Below are 13,441 nucleotides of genomic sequence, written 5' to 3' on the forward strand. Positions count from 1 at the left end.
TTCAAAGAAAAGTAAGTTCAACTTTTTTCCTTTAACAAAAAATGAAATGTTTTAATCTCTCATGCTCTTTTGAAATATTATATTCCTTGAATAAAACCATGTTTGACTTATTTTCTATGAAATTTTGTTTGCATTTATACAAAAGTAAGTTTTGAGAAATTATCATGTATAAAGTTCTTTTATACAATATGCATTACAAACTCTTTTTCTCTTCTAAATTGGTCTTCTAATTTCAATATTGTAAAGTCTTTTTTTTCCTTTTTTAAAAATTTGATCAATATTACTAATTTTTATGTTTTCTAAATTTTATTAATAGATGGCCCAAACAGTATTTGAATATTTTCGTGCCTCTCCTTATCAAATGAGACTTCAAGAAGCATTGTGAACTATTGCTACGGATGATATTATCCATAGAACTTTGGCTAGGGTAATCGAAAGATTACCCAATGGTGGATTTACTAATGAAAACACTCCTTTATATATAGAAATTTTATATTTTGGATGGATCCAATGCTACTATGTTGGACAAACAGATGTTGAGTACTTCATATCTCGGTCCCACACTAGACACATACTGAATGACTGGAGTAAATGGGAGTTTCAAGATTTATCATGTTTTGTAACTTTGCATCAGTTTCATCCAAATTTCGCCGAGTGCTCTACTAATGTTAGAGCCAATCATATCACATTCCCAGGTAATACTTACTCATCATTTTCATTAATGTTTTGCTTTATAAATTTAATATTGTTATTTGTAAAGTCTTTTTTTTTGTTTTTAGATGTTGCAGCACAATCTGGGACGGGGCGTGTCACAGCTTCGCCCACACAAGTTCCCCGTGCTAGATCCACTGTTGATAATTCATCTAAGAAGAGAAAGATTTCTTTTCGATAGTTGATTTTCGACAGTACAACTATATTTTTGAAAACATTATATACTCTCTTTTCCATTTACGTGTTGTTATAGTTGGAATTCTTTCAGTGATATTTAAAAATCACTTTTGCTTCAGTTATGTTTTCCAATTATTATGGTTGAGATAATCAATGTTATTGTATTGAATTGTTAGATTTTATAATGAAGTTTAAAAATTGCAAGACTATTTGATTCATTGCTAAGTGGAAGAATGTGTGAACAAATTAAAACATTTGTGCTTCACATCCCGGCGCGAAGTGCCGGGAGAAAGCTGGCGCATAGCGCCGGCCCCAGCGCGAAGCGCCGGGCGGAGTCTAGGCGCGGAGCGCCTAGTATTATATAAAGTTTCGATCAAAGCCTTATCCCTCTTTAGGTTATGTTTGATGATTTCCATCCTACGCAAGATGCAAAAAGCAATCCTAGATCTATGTTTATACAAATATATTATCATCATCATCGCATTCCACTTGAGAAATCCAAGTCCTTTTGCTTGGAACACCCAATTTAACTATTTTTTGTTTTGAGTGGAGTCTCCTCACTCAATTGTAGTAAGAGCCCCTTTTTAATTAAGTTATGTGACCCTCAACAATCTTATACTATATTTTTGGTAATGAAGCTATTGTGGTTGTCATACTTTCAAGAAAGCAACTTTTTTCTCAAACTTGGTGTTAAGGCATATAGCAAAACCCCTCACTTATTATGTTATGCTTTATAGTGCAAGCCCTCTACCTGGTTGCGAATGCTCAATGATGGCTAATCATTCGTTCAATATTGGCAATGACAAAGCCTAACCCATAAGGGCTATAGGTGAGGTATGAAGACCTAATGAGGTCACGCTAATTGCCCCACCTTGGATGATTTAGTGACTTGATATGTCTTAGGATGGGATATAGGCTTTCAATTAGAAATGAAACACAAGAATTGAACTAAGGTCATCTTGATTGATCCTCTCATCAAGTTTAATGATGGAAATTGAACAAGGTAACTGTAAATGTGCATTTTTTAAAATGTTCTTTCAATATGACTCTAGGGTGTATCTTAAATTAAGCTAAGAATATTGTTCAAATTCAACACATAAATTTAACTTACACATGTACTTGTATATGAATATGCAAGCAATATCCCTACTTATAGTAATACTAAAGTACTATGAAAGTATTGTTATATAATACAAATTTATGTATCTCAACCATGTAAAAAAATCAATGAATAAGAAGTATACATTATTTTGGCAAGAGGGTTCATAGGTGGTTGAGTCACAAAAAAATCAAGTGAGAGACCCCAAAGTTTTTGTGTTATATATAAGTATTTATGTATTTAAGAACATAGCTTCACACATATATAAACATGTTCTATAAATGTATTATGATGTTTAAATGTTTTTTCAATATGATTCTAGGATGTATCTAAAACTAAATCAAGAATATTGTTTAAATGCATCACATACATTTAACTTGCAAATATACACGTATATGAATATATATGTGCAACATCCCTACATCCCTACATATAGCTAAAGTAGCATAAATAGATTAGTGCATAATACAATTCTGCGTATCTCAACCATATGATATGTGCATGTGTATACTAAATATGAGAGAGAGAGAGAGAGAGAGAGAGAGAGAGAGAGAGAGAGAGAGAGAGAGAGAGAGAGAGAGAGAGAGAGAGAGAGAGAGAGAGAGAGAGAGAGAGAGAGAGAGAGAGAGAGAGAGAGAGAGAGAGAGAGAGAGAGAGAGAGAGAGAGAGAGAGAGAGGTATCATGTACCTAGACACATGTGGTGTCAAAGTATTAGAAATAAGATTACGCATACCTCCACTTTTAAATAGTTGAAAGGGTGGCAATCTCTCCCTACAAAAGTTTGAGATAGTCGAGGGTGAAAAACCACATGGCATGGGGCTTGATGGCTATATGTGTGATTGGACTGGAAATGGAGCATGGGTGGATAGCACGTAGGCATGTGGGCTCTAAGGAAGTTCAATTGTCGTTTTCTCAAGTGGTGATCATCCCTCCCTACAAAGTTTGAGGTGGATGATGGTGAAAAACCACAGAGCACAAGGTTCGATGGTTGCGTGCACAAACGGATTGCAAAAAGAGCATGAGCATGGATGCGGCGCTAGGGGTACAGCTGTGGTAACCCCTAGAAAACTTTCAAAGGGTTCATGGGAGCAAGACGTGGTCCTCCTCAAGCTTTCAGGGGACTTGACACATGCCTACTCCTACTTACCACATAAAAATCATTCTTCTTCTTCTTCTTTTTCTCCTCTCTCTCTCTCTCTCTCTCTCATATCTATGTACACACACAAAATTCTAAATATCACATACACACAAACACACTAAGTTAAATGATTATTATTAACATTTCACAATTGCATAATATATATATATTATCATATACATCATATATTGTATATCATATGTGATACATCATACATCATATACATATTAATAATATTTATGTAGTTAATACTTTAATAATACTTAATTATATAATAATATCATTACCAATTCGTATATATGCTATACTTATACATAATTAATGTGCTCAACGATTAAATATTATATTTCTCCTCCTCCTCCTCTCTCTCTCTCTCTCTCATCTATATACACAAACACACACACACACACACACATGTATATTATATTTAATAATAACGTAATATATTATTATATGTTAATAATGATACATTATATCAAAATATTTTAATCAACATACTATATTAATACATATTTAATATATATCAAACACTTCAGTCTTATATATATTAATATATTACAACTACATCCACATGTGAATACAAAAGGTCAGGTCCGGTACATGTGCAATGTTTTGAGGGAAGTTTTGTATCCCTAGAGTTCCTAGCACTCCCAAACTCTTTCCATTGCTATTTCTGTGGGTTTGCATGTCTGCTTTACAAAAGCTACTGTGATTGTCCAAATCACCACCATCATTGAGGAAAAACATGGCTGCTGGATCAGTGCAGGTGGCAAGGCTCAACAATGGAGCATCGATTCCCTTGCTGGGCATGGGGACTGGCTCTGATGACGCGCTGAGCTACGCAGAGAAGAAGGCCGCCATGCTGGATGCCATCGAGGTTCTCTCTCTCTCTCTCTCAAATACCATATTGTCTCGTCTTTGTTTACATGTTTCTGCCGCAGGTTGGATATCGCCATTTCGATACAGCAGCTGCTTACAACAGCGAGGGCTTCCTTGGGGAAGCCCTGGCGGACGCCATGGCGTCCGGCATCGTAAGGAGGGAGGATCTCTTCATCACCTCAAAGCTTCAATCCACCGACAACTACCCTGAGGCCGTGTTGCCCGCCCTCGAGAAAAGCCTCAAGTCAGTTTATTCTCCTTCCAACTGATGACTGTTTAATCATCTGTTGGCACAAGTATATTCATTCTGCCATTCCAAGGCATCTCATGGCTCAAATTAAACAGTCGTGCCTGCATATAAGAATTCAAGCTTCGCTGCATTATCAGAGAACGATGGTTTCTGCGTTGGGAATTGCCAGACCATTGCAATTTCTCAAATTATTGTAGCTCCATTATCAGAGCATGATGGGAAACTGTCAGAGACTTGAAGGTCTATTTGATTTGTTGGGGAATTGAGGGTCCATGGTCCATCATCAGAGAATGATGGCTTCTGGATTTGCAATTGACAGATTGATTGGAGCTTTATTCTGTTTTTTGCCAGAGCATTGAAGCTCGATTATCTGGATCTCTACCTCATACACGTGCCAGCCAGGTTGAAGGAACCTGTCTCAGACCTACAGCCCAAGCTTGACAATGTCCTGCCCCTTGATGTCCGTGGCACATGGCGCACTATGGAGACAGCCCTGCATCAGGGCCTTACAAGAGCCATTGGTGTCAGCAATTTCTCCTCCAAGAAGATCCTTGACTTGATCCAGATTGCGGATATCCCTCCTGCAGTCAACCAGGTAGAGGATGGTGATTATTTGATATTTCCCTCACCTGCTTGATGGGCAGTGGAAAGACATTGTAATGGTGGCATTCACAAACATCTTTGTAGTTTGACTGGAATTCTTATCATTAGCAAATACGCGCATAGATATTGACTTGTTCAAATACAACTATTGATGCTAAGGGGTCAGGAGGTCAATCAGATTCTAATGTAGGCTGTATCCAAAACCTTGATTTGTCTGAAACGTCAAAGTAACCTTGTTCATGTAAAATAGGGATGATATGTTTCTGCACAGCAGAAAAGGGTCTGTGAGTATAAAACAACATCATTGATGGTATCTAGGTATAACTTCACAGTGACCAACTTGTGGAGTTATTTGCTCATCATTGATGGTGTGTAGATATGATATTACAGCAACTAATATGTGGAGTTATCTGATCCAGGTAGAGATGCACCCTAAATGGCAGCAACATCAGCTGAGGGACACTTGCAGCAGGTTCAATCTTCATATCAGTGCGTATTCACCTTTAGGGGCTCCCCTTATGTGGTGGGGTTCCCCAGCTCTGCTTGATGATCCAGTGGTCAAGGACATTGCTGTTAAGTATGGCAAGTCTCCTGCACAGGTGTGTGCTCATGATCACATATAATGTGTGCTTGAATGGCATCCCATGTCAGCGACCTTTTAATTGCCTCTTTTTCCATAGCAAGTACTGAAGTAGCTGCTTATTACACCTAGCAGATGATGTTAAAATATTTTCACTTATTTTAATTGCCTCTTTAGATCATAAGTCTGAGGTAGGCTTGTCTATTCAATTGGTGGTCTTTCCTTTGAAATAACAGGTAGCATTGAGATGGGCTTTGGACCAGGGGGTGAGTGTACTCCCCAAGAGTTTCAACAAAAAACGGATGATTGAGAACTTTCAGGTCTTTGGTTGGCACCTGACTCAAGAAGATCACCAAGACATTGGCAAAATCAAGCAGAAAAAGCTAATTGAAGGGCAGTTTTTATGCAGTGATAGCGGTCCTTTTAAAAATGTGCAAGAACTGTGGGATGGAGAAATCTGATGGACAATCCACCAAACATTTTAAAACCTTGGCTTGCTAGGGCATCAAATGTTGCTATATGTATACTGGTGGGATAAAAACCTTTTATGTCACATTCTATTGCATAAAAGCATGGATGTTGGCAAAAATTTGATAGTAATAACAAAATGAGAAATAGCACTTTGAAATAGGCATATACTTTTGCAACATGTATCCCGAGTGAAAATTTATCTTTGCAACTTGAAGGATAGCAAAGTTCCTTTCAAGCCTTTTACGATGGCTAGGACCTTCTGACCTTGCCTAAGCACACAACATGCATTTTGATTCATCTTTGATATTATTTGTGTGTGCGCGCGCGCGCGCACACACACACACACACACTCTCTCTCTCTCTCTCTCTCTCTCTCTCTCTCTTTCTCTCTCTCTCTCTCTCTCTCTCTTGACCCTAGGCATCATAACTAGGCTCCCCTAGATTCCTAGGCTCCACCCTACTTTGTGGGGGCCCCCAACTAGTAAGCCGTGGGTGGGATATTTAGGGGAGCCCCCTTCTTTCCACCCTAGTTACTAGGATTATACATGATTGTGGTTTGGATTCTTAAGTGTAGCCATCATCTAGCCCCTCATAACCTCTAGCACCTCATATACATGATGTACTATGTTATCACATGTTTAACATTGCTCATAACCTTGCTTAGCTCTAAAACCAAGCCATGAAGGACCATAATGAAGCTCCCTATTGTGAATTGCACAAGAGCTGTTTATTATGCTCTTCACTATAAAATCGTTTTTTAGCAACATTTGATTGAGGTCAATATTATCAACTCCATTTATAATTAAGCATTACCCTTGAGACCAATATTATCCTTTTATTATTACACATTTTATGATTTTATAGTTGGATTTTCTATTGGCCTAAAATAAACAATTTAGAATAGATTATACATGTTCAAAATACACAACATATGGTCATTATTATACTCCACATAATTCATAATCCCTTTGTTTCCACCTCACATGATACAAAAGATCAAATAATAAAGAAGTATTATGCCTGCATGGATAGTAAATTTCTTGTCATTGTTCTTGGCCTCATCTACCATTACATTTGCTTGGTCATCCACAAATTAAGTAGTAAGGGTATCCTTCTCACATAAAGGCTCATCATGCACATGTTTGGCTAGCTCCTCAAGCATAGTCTTATGAATGGTCTCGGCCTATTGATCCTCACTTAGAGAGGCCTCCTTGAGCACATAAGCTCAACAATTAGCACAACCCTCTTATCTATGGGATTGGCATAGATAATCTTGACCCACCCTCCATTTTGGTCTCCTCAACAATGTTACCTCCTTTCCTCTTAACACTTTTTTTTTTGGCAAAGATCATATATTTAAGCTTATCCTCCTTAATAGTAGAATCTCCACTTGTGGTAATGAAATTTGGCTCTCTTCAATTAATATATTCTTTTCACCTTAGTAGTATTAAGCTTGGAATACTCTAAAATATTAATATTCTTAGCCCTCTCAATATACCTTGCACTTCTCTTTAACATTCCTAGCCTCTTGCACAAGTGATACTCTACCTTCTCTTATTGAGTATCTTCACAACTACTTCCACCATTGTTTGTTTTTAGTTTTCATGTTTTCACCATTACCAATATTGCCAACTTGTTCTCATGTTTGTCCCTTAGTATGTACTTTCTTTCCATCATCGATTTTAAATGGTGTGGCCCTTTGCACCGTCTTCTTTTGTTTGCTTATCAGTGGAATCAAGGTCTTCCACCAATTTGTACATTGATTGATTTTCCCTTGAGCTTGGATCTCTTGCCAACGTTTTCTTTTTCACTTTTGCACTAATATTTTTAAATGTACAAGTAACTAAATGTATATTTTTCACTAAGTCTATCGAGATGTATAAATAACAAGTGTGCTTTTAGTACATGTGAGCATTACCCTTTGGCAATTATATGCTACGAAACCACAATTCACACACATGCTATTCCTTGCACAAGAATGTTCCATTAGCCCTAGCCTATAGACCTTGACATATATCTCTTTGTTCTTTGAATTTGCTCCTATGTTGCTACAAGCCTTTGTTGGAAGTAAAAAGGCGATTGCTTTTGGAAAGAAGCCCTTGCCTCACATGCACCCAACACATTTCAAAGCCTCATCACTATGGTTATGCTTAGACATTCGAAGAGACTGGAAATAGTGTTGAAAGGTTATCCAATACTTCTTGCACCTTTGCATGTGACCACAATTGGCATCATATGGAGTAGTGAGGTGTTGATTGCATAAATATCCTTTTAAAAAAGACCTATCTTGAAAATATAACATGTATCTTTGTAGGCTTTCTATCTTGACGTTAGGAACTCAATCCTCTTGTGAAGTTCTTTGGTTAGCCCTTTTACACATCATACTTGGATGTAGGAACTCTTTTTAATTTAACCATAGATAGAATCACCTAGATATCTATAGGGAGATCTTATGACTTGCATGGAAGTGAGCCCAACTTTATAAAATTAAGTATATTGCTACATTAATGTTTTTAAATCTATGCAAGATGATTTTCCTTAATTGGAAGAAAACTGAGGTAGAGACTTGGAGCATCTAATAGGGCTGTACTAGGCACTCAAGTGATCATGTAGATGAAAAGGTAATCCTACTCTCATTACTCAAGTAAGCTAGCCTTGAAGTGACCTAATCCACTTATTCATGCTACTGATTGTGCTCATCACTCAAGGATAGTGAAAATATTCAACACTCAAGTGTGCTAGCCTCAAGTGGTAGGGTGGCAATGTAGGGTTACACTTGAGTAGTGTGGATATACCTTGCATACAAGCATGCACACTCAAGTATTTGCAAAATTGAGTGGTGAATGGGCTTAGGTGTGCGTGTGTTCAAAAGCGGAGGTTGTAGGCACTAGAGGGGTCTTAATTGCCCAGGTGGTCTAGTGATTCTAACCTCAACCTGATCTCCAACACACGAGTACATGTTGTTGAGACTCATATGTTTAGTACATATGAGAGGCATAATCCATGTATGCATTTGAGGTCTTAGCGCTCGAGTGAATGTGCTTAACGAATGCTCAAGGTATATTAGCCCTAGCTATGCTTGAGTATGCCCACACTTGAGGTGCCCTAGGAATGAAACCTTAGTCAATAAAATCAAGTGTAATTCGCCAATGACTTGTTTGGTTGTCATCCAATCAAGTGAGCTCAACATTTCTACCTAGGGAGTCCACTTTATAGAATATGTAAGATACCACTTGAGTTCAAATGAAAGGATATTATATTTAGTAAAATTTAAAGGATTATATTTACAAAAGGTTTTTTTGAATTAATTTTTTATTTGGTAAGTTTAGTAAAGTAAAATGGGTCATTTTAAGGCCTTATAGCTAAAGAAAGGGTATTTCTTAATATCCTTTGAATGCATACTATATAGATGATTTTTTATAGGTGGACTCCTCGCGCATTTCTAGTACTCAAGTATGATTGCTCTCAAGTTCATGATTTGAGATATTGCTGCTTGACTAATCCGAGCACTCAACTGATTGGTGGTAGGCTCTACTTGACTCGGGCAAGTAAAGAGGGTGAGTAGCTACTATGTTTACGTGTTCATCCTCACTCATTTTTACCCTTTAGTAGGTCACAAGTGACCCAATAACTAGTAAAGATCTTGCCGGGTTTTTTTCTTTCCCCAATGAGCCTTGAAATCTACAAAAAAGGGCACATAGGGCCTACTAGGTTTCATTCAAAGCTTGTCACTTGAGGTACTCTCTCTCTCCCTCCCATCCCCTTGCCCCCCCAAAGCGTATGTGTGTGTGTGCATGTCTGCATGTGCATGCCTAGCAAGGGGCATGTTAATTGGTATGTGTTGTGCATTCAATGTATGCATGTCATGAGGTGGTTCTCTCCTACCACACTCAATGTGCGTGCATGTGGGTGTGTGCATATACATGTGTGTCCATGGTAGGGGACTTTTCCATTGGCATGCATTGTGTACTCAACATATGAATATCATGAAGTAGTGCTCTCTGGCCAGTGTGTGTATGCGTGTGCATATACATGCACGTGTGGTAGAGGGGAGCCTATTGATTGGCATACACCCTATACTCAATGTATTCATTTCATGAGGTGATCCTCCCCTATCATCATTGTGTGTATGTGTGGGAAATGTGGATTAGCATGTGTCATATATTTGGCATGTACATGTCATGACACCTTTGTCTTGTGATGGGTGCATACGTTTGGCCACAAGATGCTTTGCCAATCAGATAGTCAATTGTGAATTTGGCAAGTGAGTGTCTTTTGGCAATTATGTTACAATTGACCTAGCACTTTGTTGTGAACTTAGCATGGAGGTGTCATTTTGGTTTGTGACACCTTCGCTTTCTCCCTATTGATGGACACTTGGTTGTGAATTTAATTAGATAGCATTGTGACAAGCGACATGGCGATAGTAGAGTGATGGGTATTTGGTTGTGTATTTGGCCAAATATCATGTCCTAATTCTCTTGTATTACTTGAAGGGATGGGTTTTAGGTTGTGTATTTGATTGATAAAGTCCTCAATTATGTGTGGTTTTCAATATAAATGTGGAATGTTGTGTGATGACCAACTTTAAAATGTTATGAGATTAATGTTACGTTGAAAAATGACAATGTTACATCAACAAACAACAAATTAATAAACTTGTACAATCTAACACCAAAGATAGAGTGCAACACCTATTAATACCTCATGATGAAATTTTATTTTAAAAAAACTCTTGTATACAGGAAAGTGTACAAACACAAGTTGAGAGTATAGAAAAATATTTGTCTTGACACACAAACATAGCTTACAAGACACAACTTGATGAAAGCTATTATATAAAGGCACCTTGTACTCACTTGTGAGTGCTCTCTACCTCGAGTCTATAGTCATGGTGGCTCGTGTTTGTAACTTTTCACAATTTGTCTTTATGGAGTATTAGTATAATCCTTATCCACCATGCTCATATGCTTTTCTTTCGTTCTTGCATAGCTATTACAAGAATGACCCTTAATGTTGCCAGAGCACTTTGCATCTACCTAGTAAAAGCAATCAAAATATGACCATCACTTGGGATGGCACTGTAGGGGGAAGCATTTGACCTACATACACATGAAGAAGCCTTGAAGAAAAAGCTTGTCCAAAGGGAGCAAGAGAGCACCCTCGATGCTATCCAAAAATTTGAATTTGATTAGAACCTAGTTGTGGATTGTAATGTAATTGCATTTGTATCTACACATAATGATAAGGAATGCTAAAGGTGATTTGGTTCAACTTATAGTGCTAAATCTCTTTGATTTTTCTTTTCAAAAATAAAAAATCACTTTCACACACACACACACACACACACACACACACACACACACACACACACACACACGCACGCACGCACATTTTTTCAATTGTGCACACAAGAAAATCTTCTTTCATTGTGGAAGTTAAGTGTCACACACTATAAGTTAATTGTGTATACCAAGTGTTCTATGGAAAATGTTCAAGCTTGGAACTCTCCAAGGGTAAATACTTTATAATGATTAAATTTTTCTACATCAAAGCCAACAAAGATGTGAAGCTTGAAAGCTTATCCATTATTGCCTCTTCCTATTGCAACTCCTTGAGCATTGCTTGGGACTGAGTCAGCCTGCTATGAGTGAGCCACTCCTTAGTGTCAACATCTGCTACCTCTAGGTTCATTCGGATCTCAATGTCCATTGCAATAGCCTTATTTTTTCCCTTAAAATGGTCATTATTATCAAAGATCAATGCCTTTATCCTTACATAATAGCTATATATCTATAGGTGCATACCTTGGTCGTAGTCATCTCTCTCAAGAATCCACAAGATCCAGTCTTTGCAATACATATACATACCATCTTCTTGCCCTTGTCTACCAAAAAATTGTTTCAAATAGTGTTGTACACATATTTTATGTGGTTCAAGTTTGCTCTAAGCTGGAGTTGTTAGGGAAGTGCACTAGTATATGTGTTGCGAAGGGTCTTAGATATGAGCAAGTATCCCTTTCTTTCATGTTCTAGCACTTCCGTGTTGGTTGCTCTCTTGCACAAAGAGATTAGAGGAGCCTTCTCTTAATCTAAATTTGGGGATCTCCTTGATAGATTCTTTGTGTCATGGCTCATATTTTTCGTAGAAAATGTTCATCATAGTGCAAAAATCAAACCACCTCATAATTGCTCCAAAAATCTAGTTATCCCTAGTACTCGGGATCTAGCAATCATGCAATTCTTTGCAATGGTATATGGCCCCACCTTTGCTAAATGTAATTTAGAAACCTCTTTCTTTGAGAAGCCTTGAGAGATTTGTGCCATGGATTTGCAATGGATCTCCTAATCTCCTTAGGGGCCTCTAAGATTTGTGTAAAAATGGGCACAAATTTGTGTCTTGATAAGAAGATTTAGCGTGCATGACATATGAATATGGGATGCCAAGAATAATAGCAGCAAACCAAGTTCCATTCTCCTTTTCATACCAATATTTCAACACTAAATTAAGCAAGTAGGTATTGTATCCTCCTTTGCACATAATCCATGGATAGTGTGGTTGTATTTTTGTAGTTCTTTGCATCATCCAAAACCACTTTTTGTATTTCTTTACATTGTCCATAACCACTTGCATGACATGGTGAGGCCCTATCTCTTCAATGGCTTTACATAAGGTCTCCACAATGTACCAGCTTGATTTGATCTTCCTTGTGCTATCTGTGGCTTTTAAGATGTCTATCTCCTTGGTGAAACCAACATGATGTTTATCAATGGTTGTTGTTGAACATTGGACCCAACTGTCTCACACAATGGTACATCTAGTCATGTCCAAGTTTCCTAGAACAACCCTCTCAACACACTCTTTCACATCTAAGTAGCACTTATCAGCAACATCATGGGAAAAAGGCTAGCCCAAAACTTTCCAATTATTTTCCATGCATATTTTTACTCATCATTGTCCACAATTGTCATTGCATGGCCTAAAAAGAGACATCCTTGGCCAAGACCATCTATGCTTCTTCTAAGAGTATCACGTAAAACTTCATGGAGGTTTTGTGGGCACTTCGTTTATTCTTAGATGAGAAACTTCCCCTATCATGCCATACTTGAAACTCTATAGAGTTAGAAGAAGGTGATGTCTATGTGAGTCAAACATATCGACCTCAATGCGTGGCACTCTTGAATTGAAACCCCTCTATTGGCATGGCAAGGTCAACACGTGCGAATATTGATGATGGATCGCCTAGTTAGATGGGTCCACATATATTTTTAGGACATTTGTGGACATTATGATCCTCACATGGCCACTGACTTATCTCTTATTGTATTTATTTAGTTACACCTACCTACAACTCGCATAGTGCCAATAGATTAGTATCATTAGTTGATGGGACCTGAAACGGGCCGGCACTGGCTCATGCACTAGCCGGACCTCTATCATGTGCTCAATAACCCCACGGCCTCGCGGCCAGGAGCGTGGATGACACATACATCATCTTCCTAAACATCTTGCATTTGTATCATGTCTCGTAG

The 13,441-nt window shown here is 37.9% G+C and overlaps 1 protein-coding gene across 1 annotated transcript; it reads left to right on the forward strand.

Annotated features, from left to right (window-relative positions):
* Positions 1 to 3,740: 3,740 nt before the first annotated feature.
* On the forward strand, positions 3,741 to 6,094 carry LOC148041905 (non-functional NADPH-dependent codeinone reductase 2-like). Its single transcript, XM_087683948.1, has 5 exons — positions 3,741 to 4,003; positions 4,068 to 4,249; positions 4,607 to 4,850; positions 5,278 to 5,457; positions 5,675 to 6,094. Exons 1-5 carry the CDS (start codon positions 3,872 to 3,874, stop codon positions 5,897 to 5,899), a joined length of 963 nt encoding a protein of 320 aa, XP_087540074.1. The 5' UTR covers positions 3,741 to 3,871; the 3' UTR covers positions 5,900 to 6,094.
* Positions 6,095 to 13,441: the final 7,347 nt, after the last annotated feature.

This window comes from Lygodium microphyllum, chromosome 1 (genome assembly GCF_053477565.2).
Source record: "Lygodium microphyllum isolate KBCC chromosome 1, Lygodium_microphyllum_v1.1.10, whole genome shotgun sequence".
NCBI classification, from domain to species: Eukaryota; Viridiplantae; Streptophyta; class Polypodiopsida; order Schizaeales; family Lygodiaceae; genus Lygodium; species Lygodium microphyllum.

Excerpts from the sequence above, each read along its gene's own strand:
- LOC148041905 (XM_087683948.1), top strand. The coding sequence starts at position 3,872 with ATGGCTGCTGGATCAGTGCAGGTGGCAAGGCTCAACAATGGAGCATCG. Across the intron at positions 4,004-4,067 it reads CCATGCTGGATGCCATCGAG|GTTGGATATCGCCATTTCGA; the intron begins GTTCTCTCTCTC and ends TTTCTGCCGCAG. Across the intron at positions 5,458-5,674 it reads ATGGCAAGTCTCCTGCACAG|GTAGCATTGAGATGGGCTTT; the intron begins GTGTGTGCTCAT and ends TTGAAATAACAG.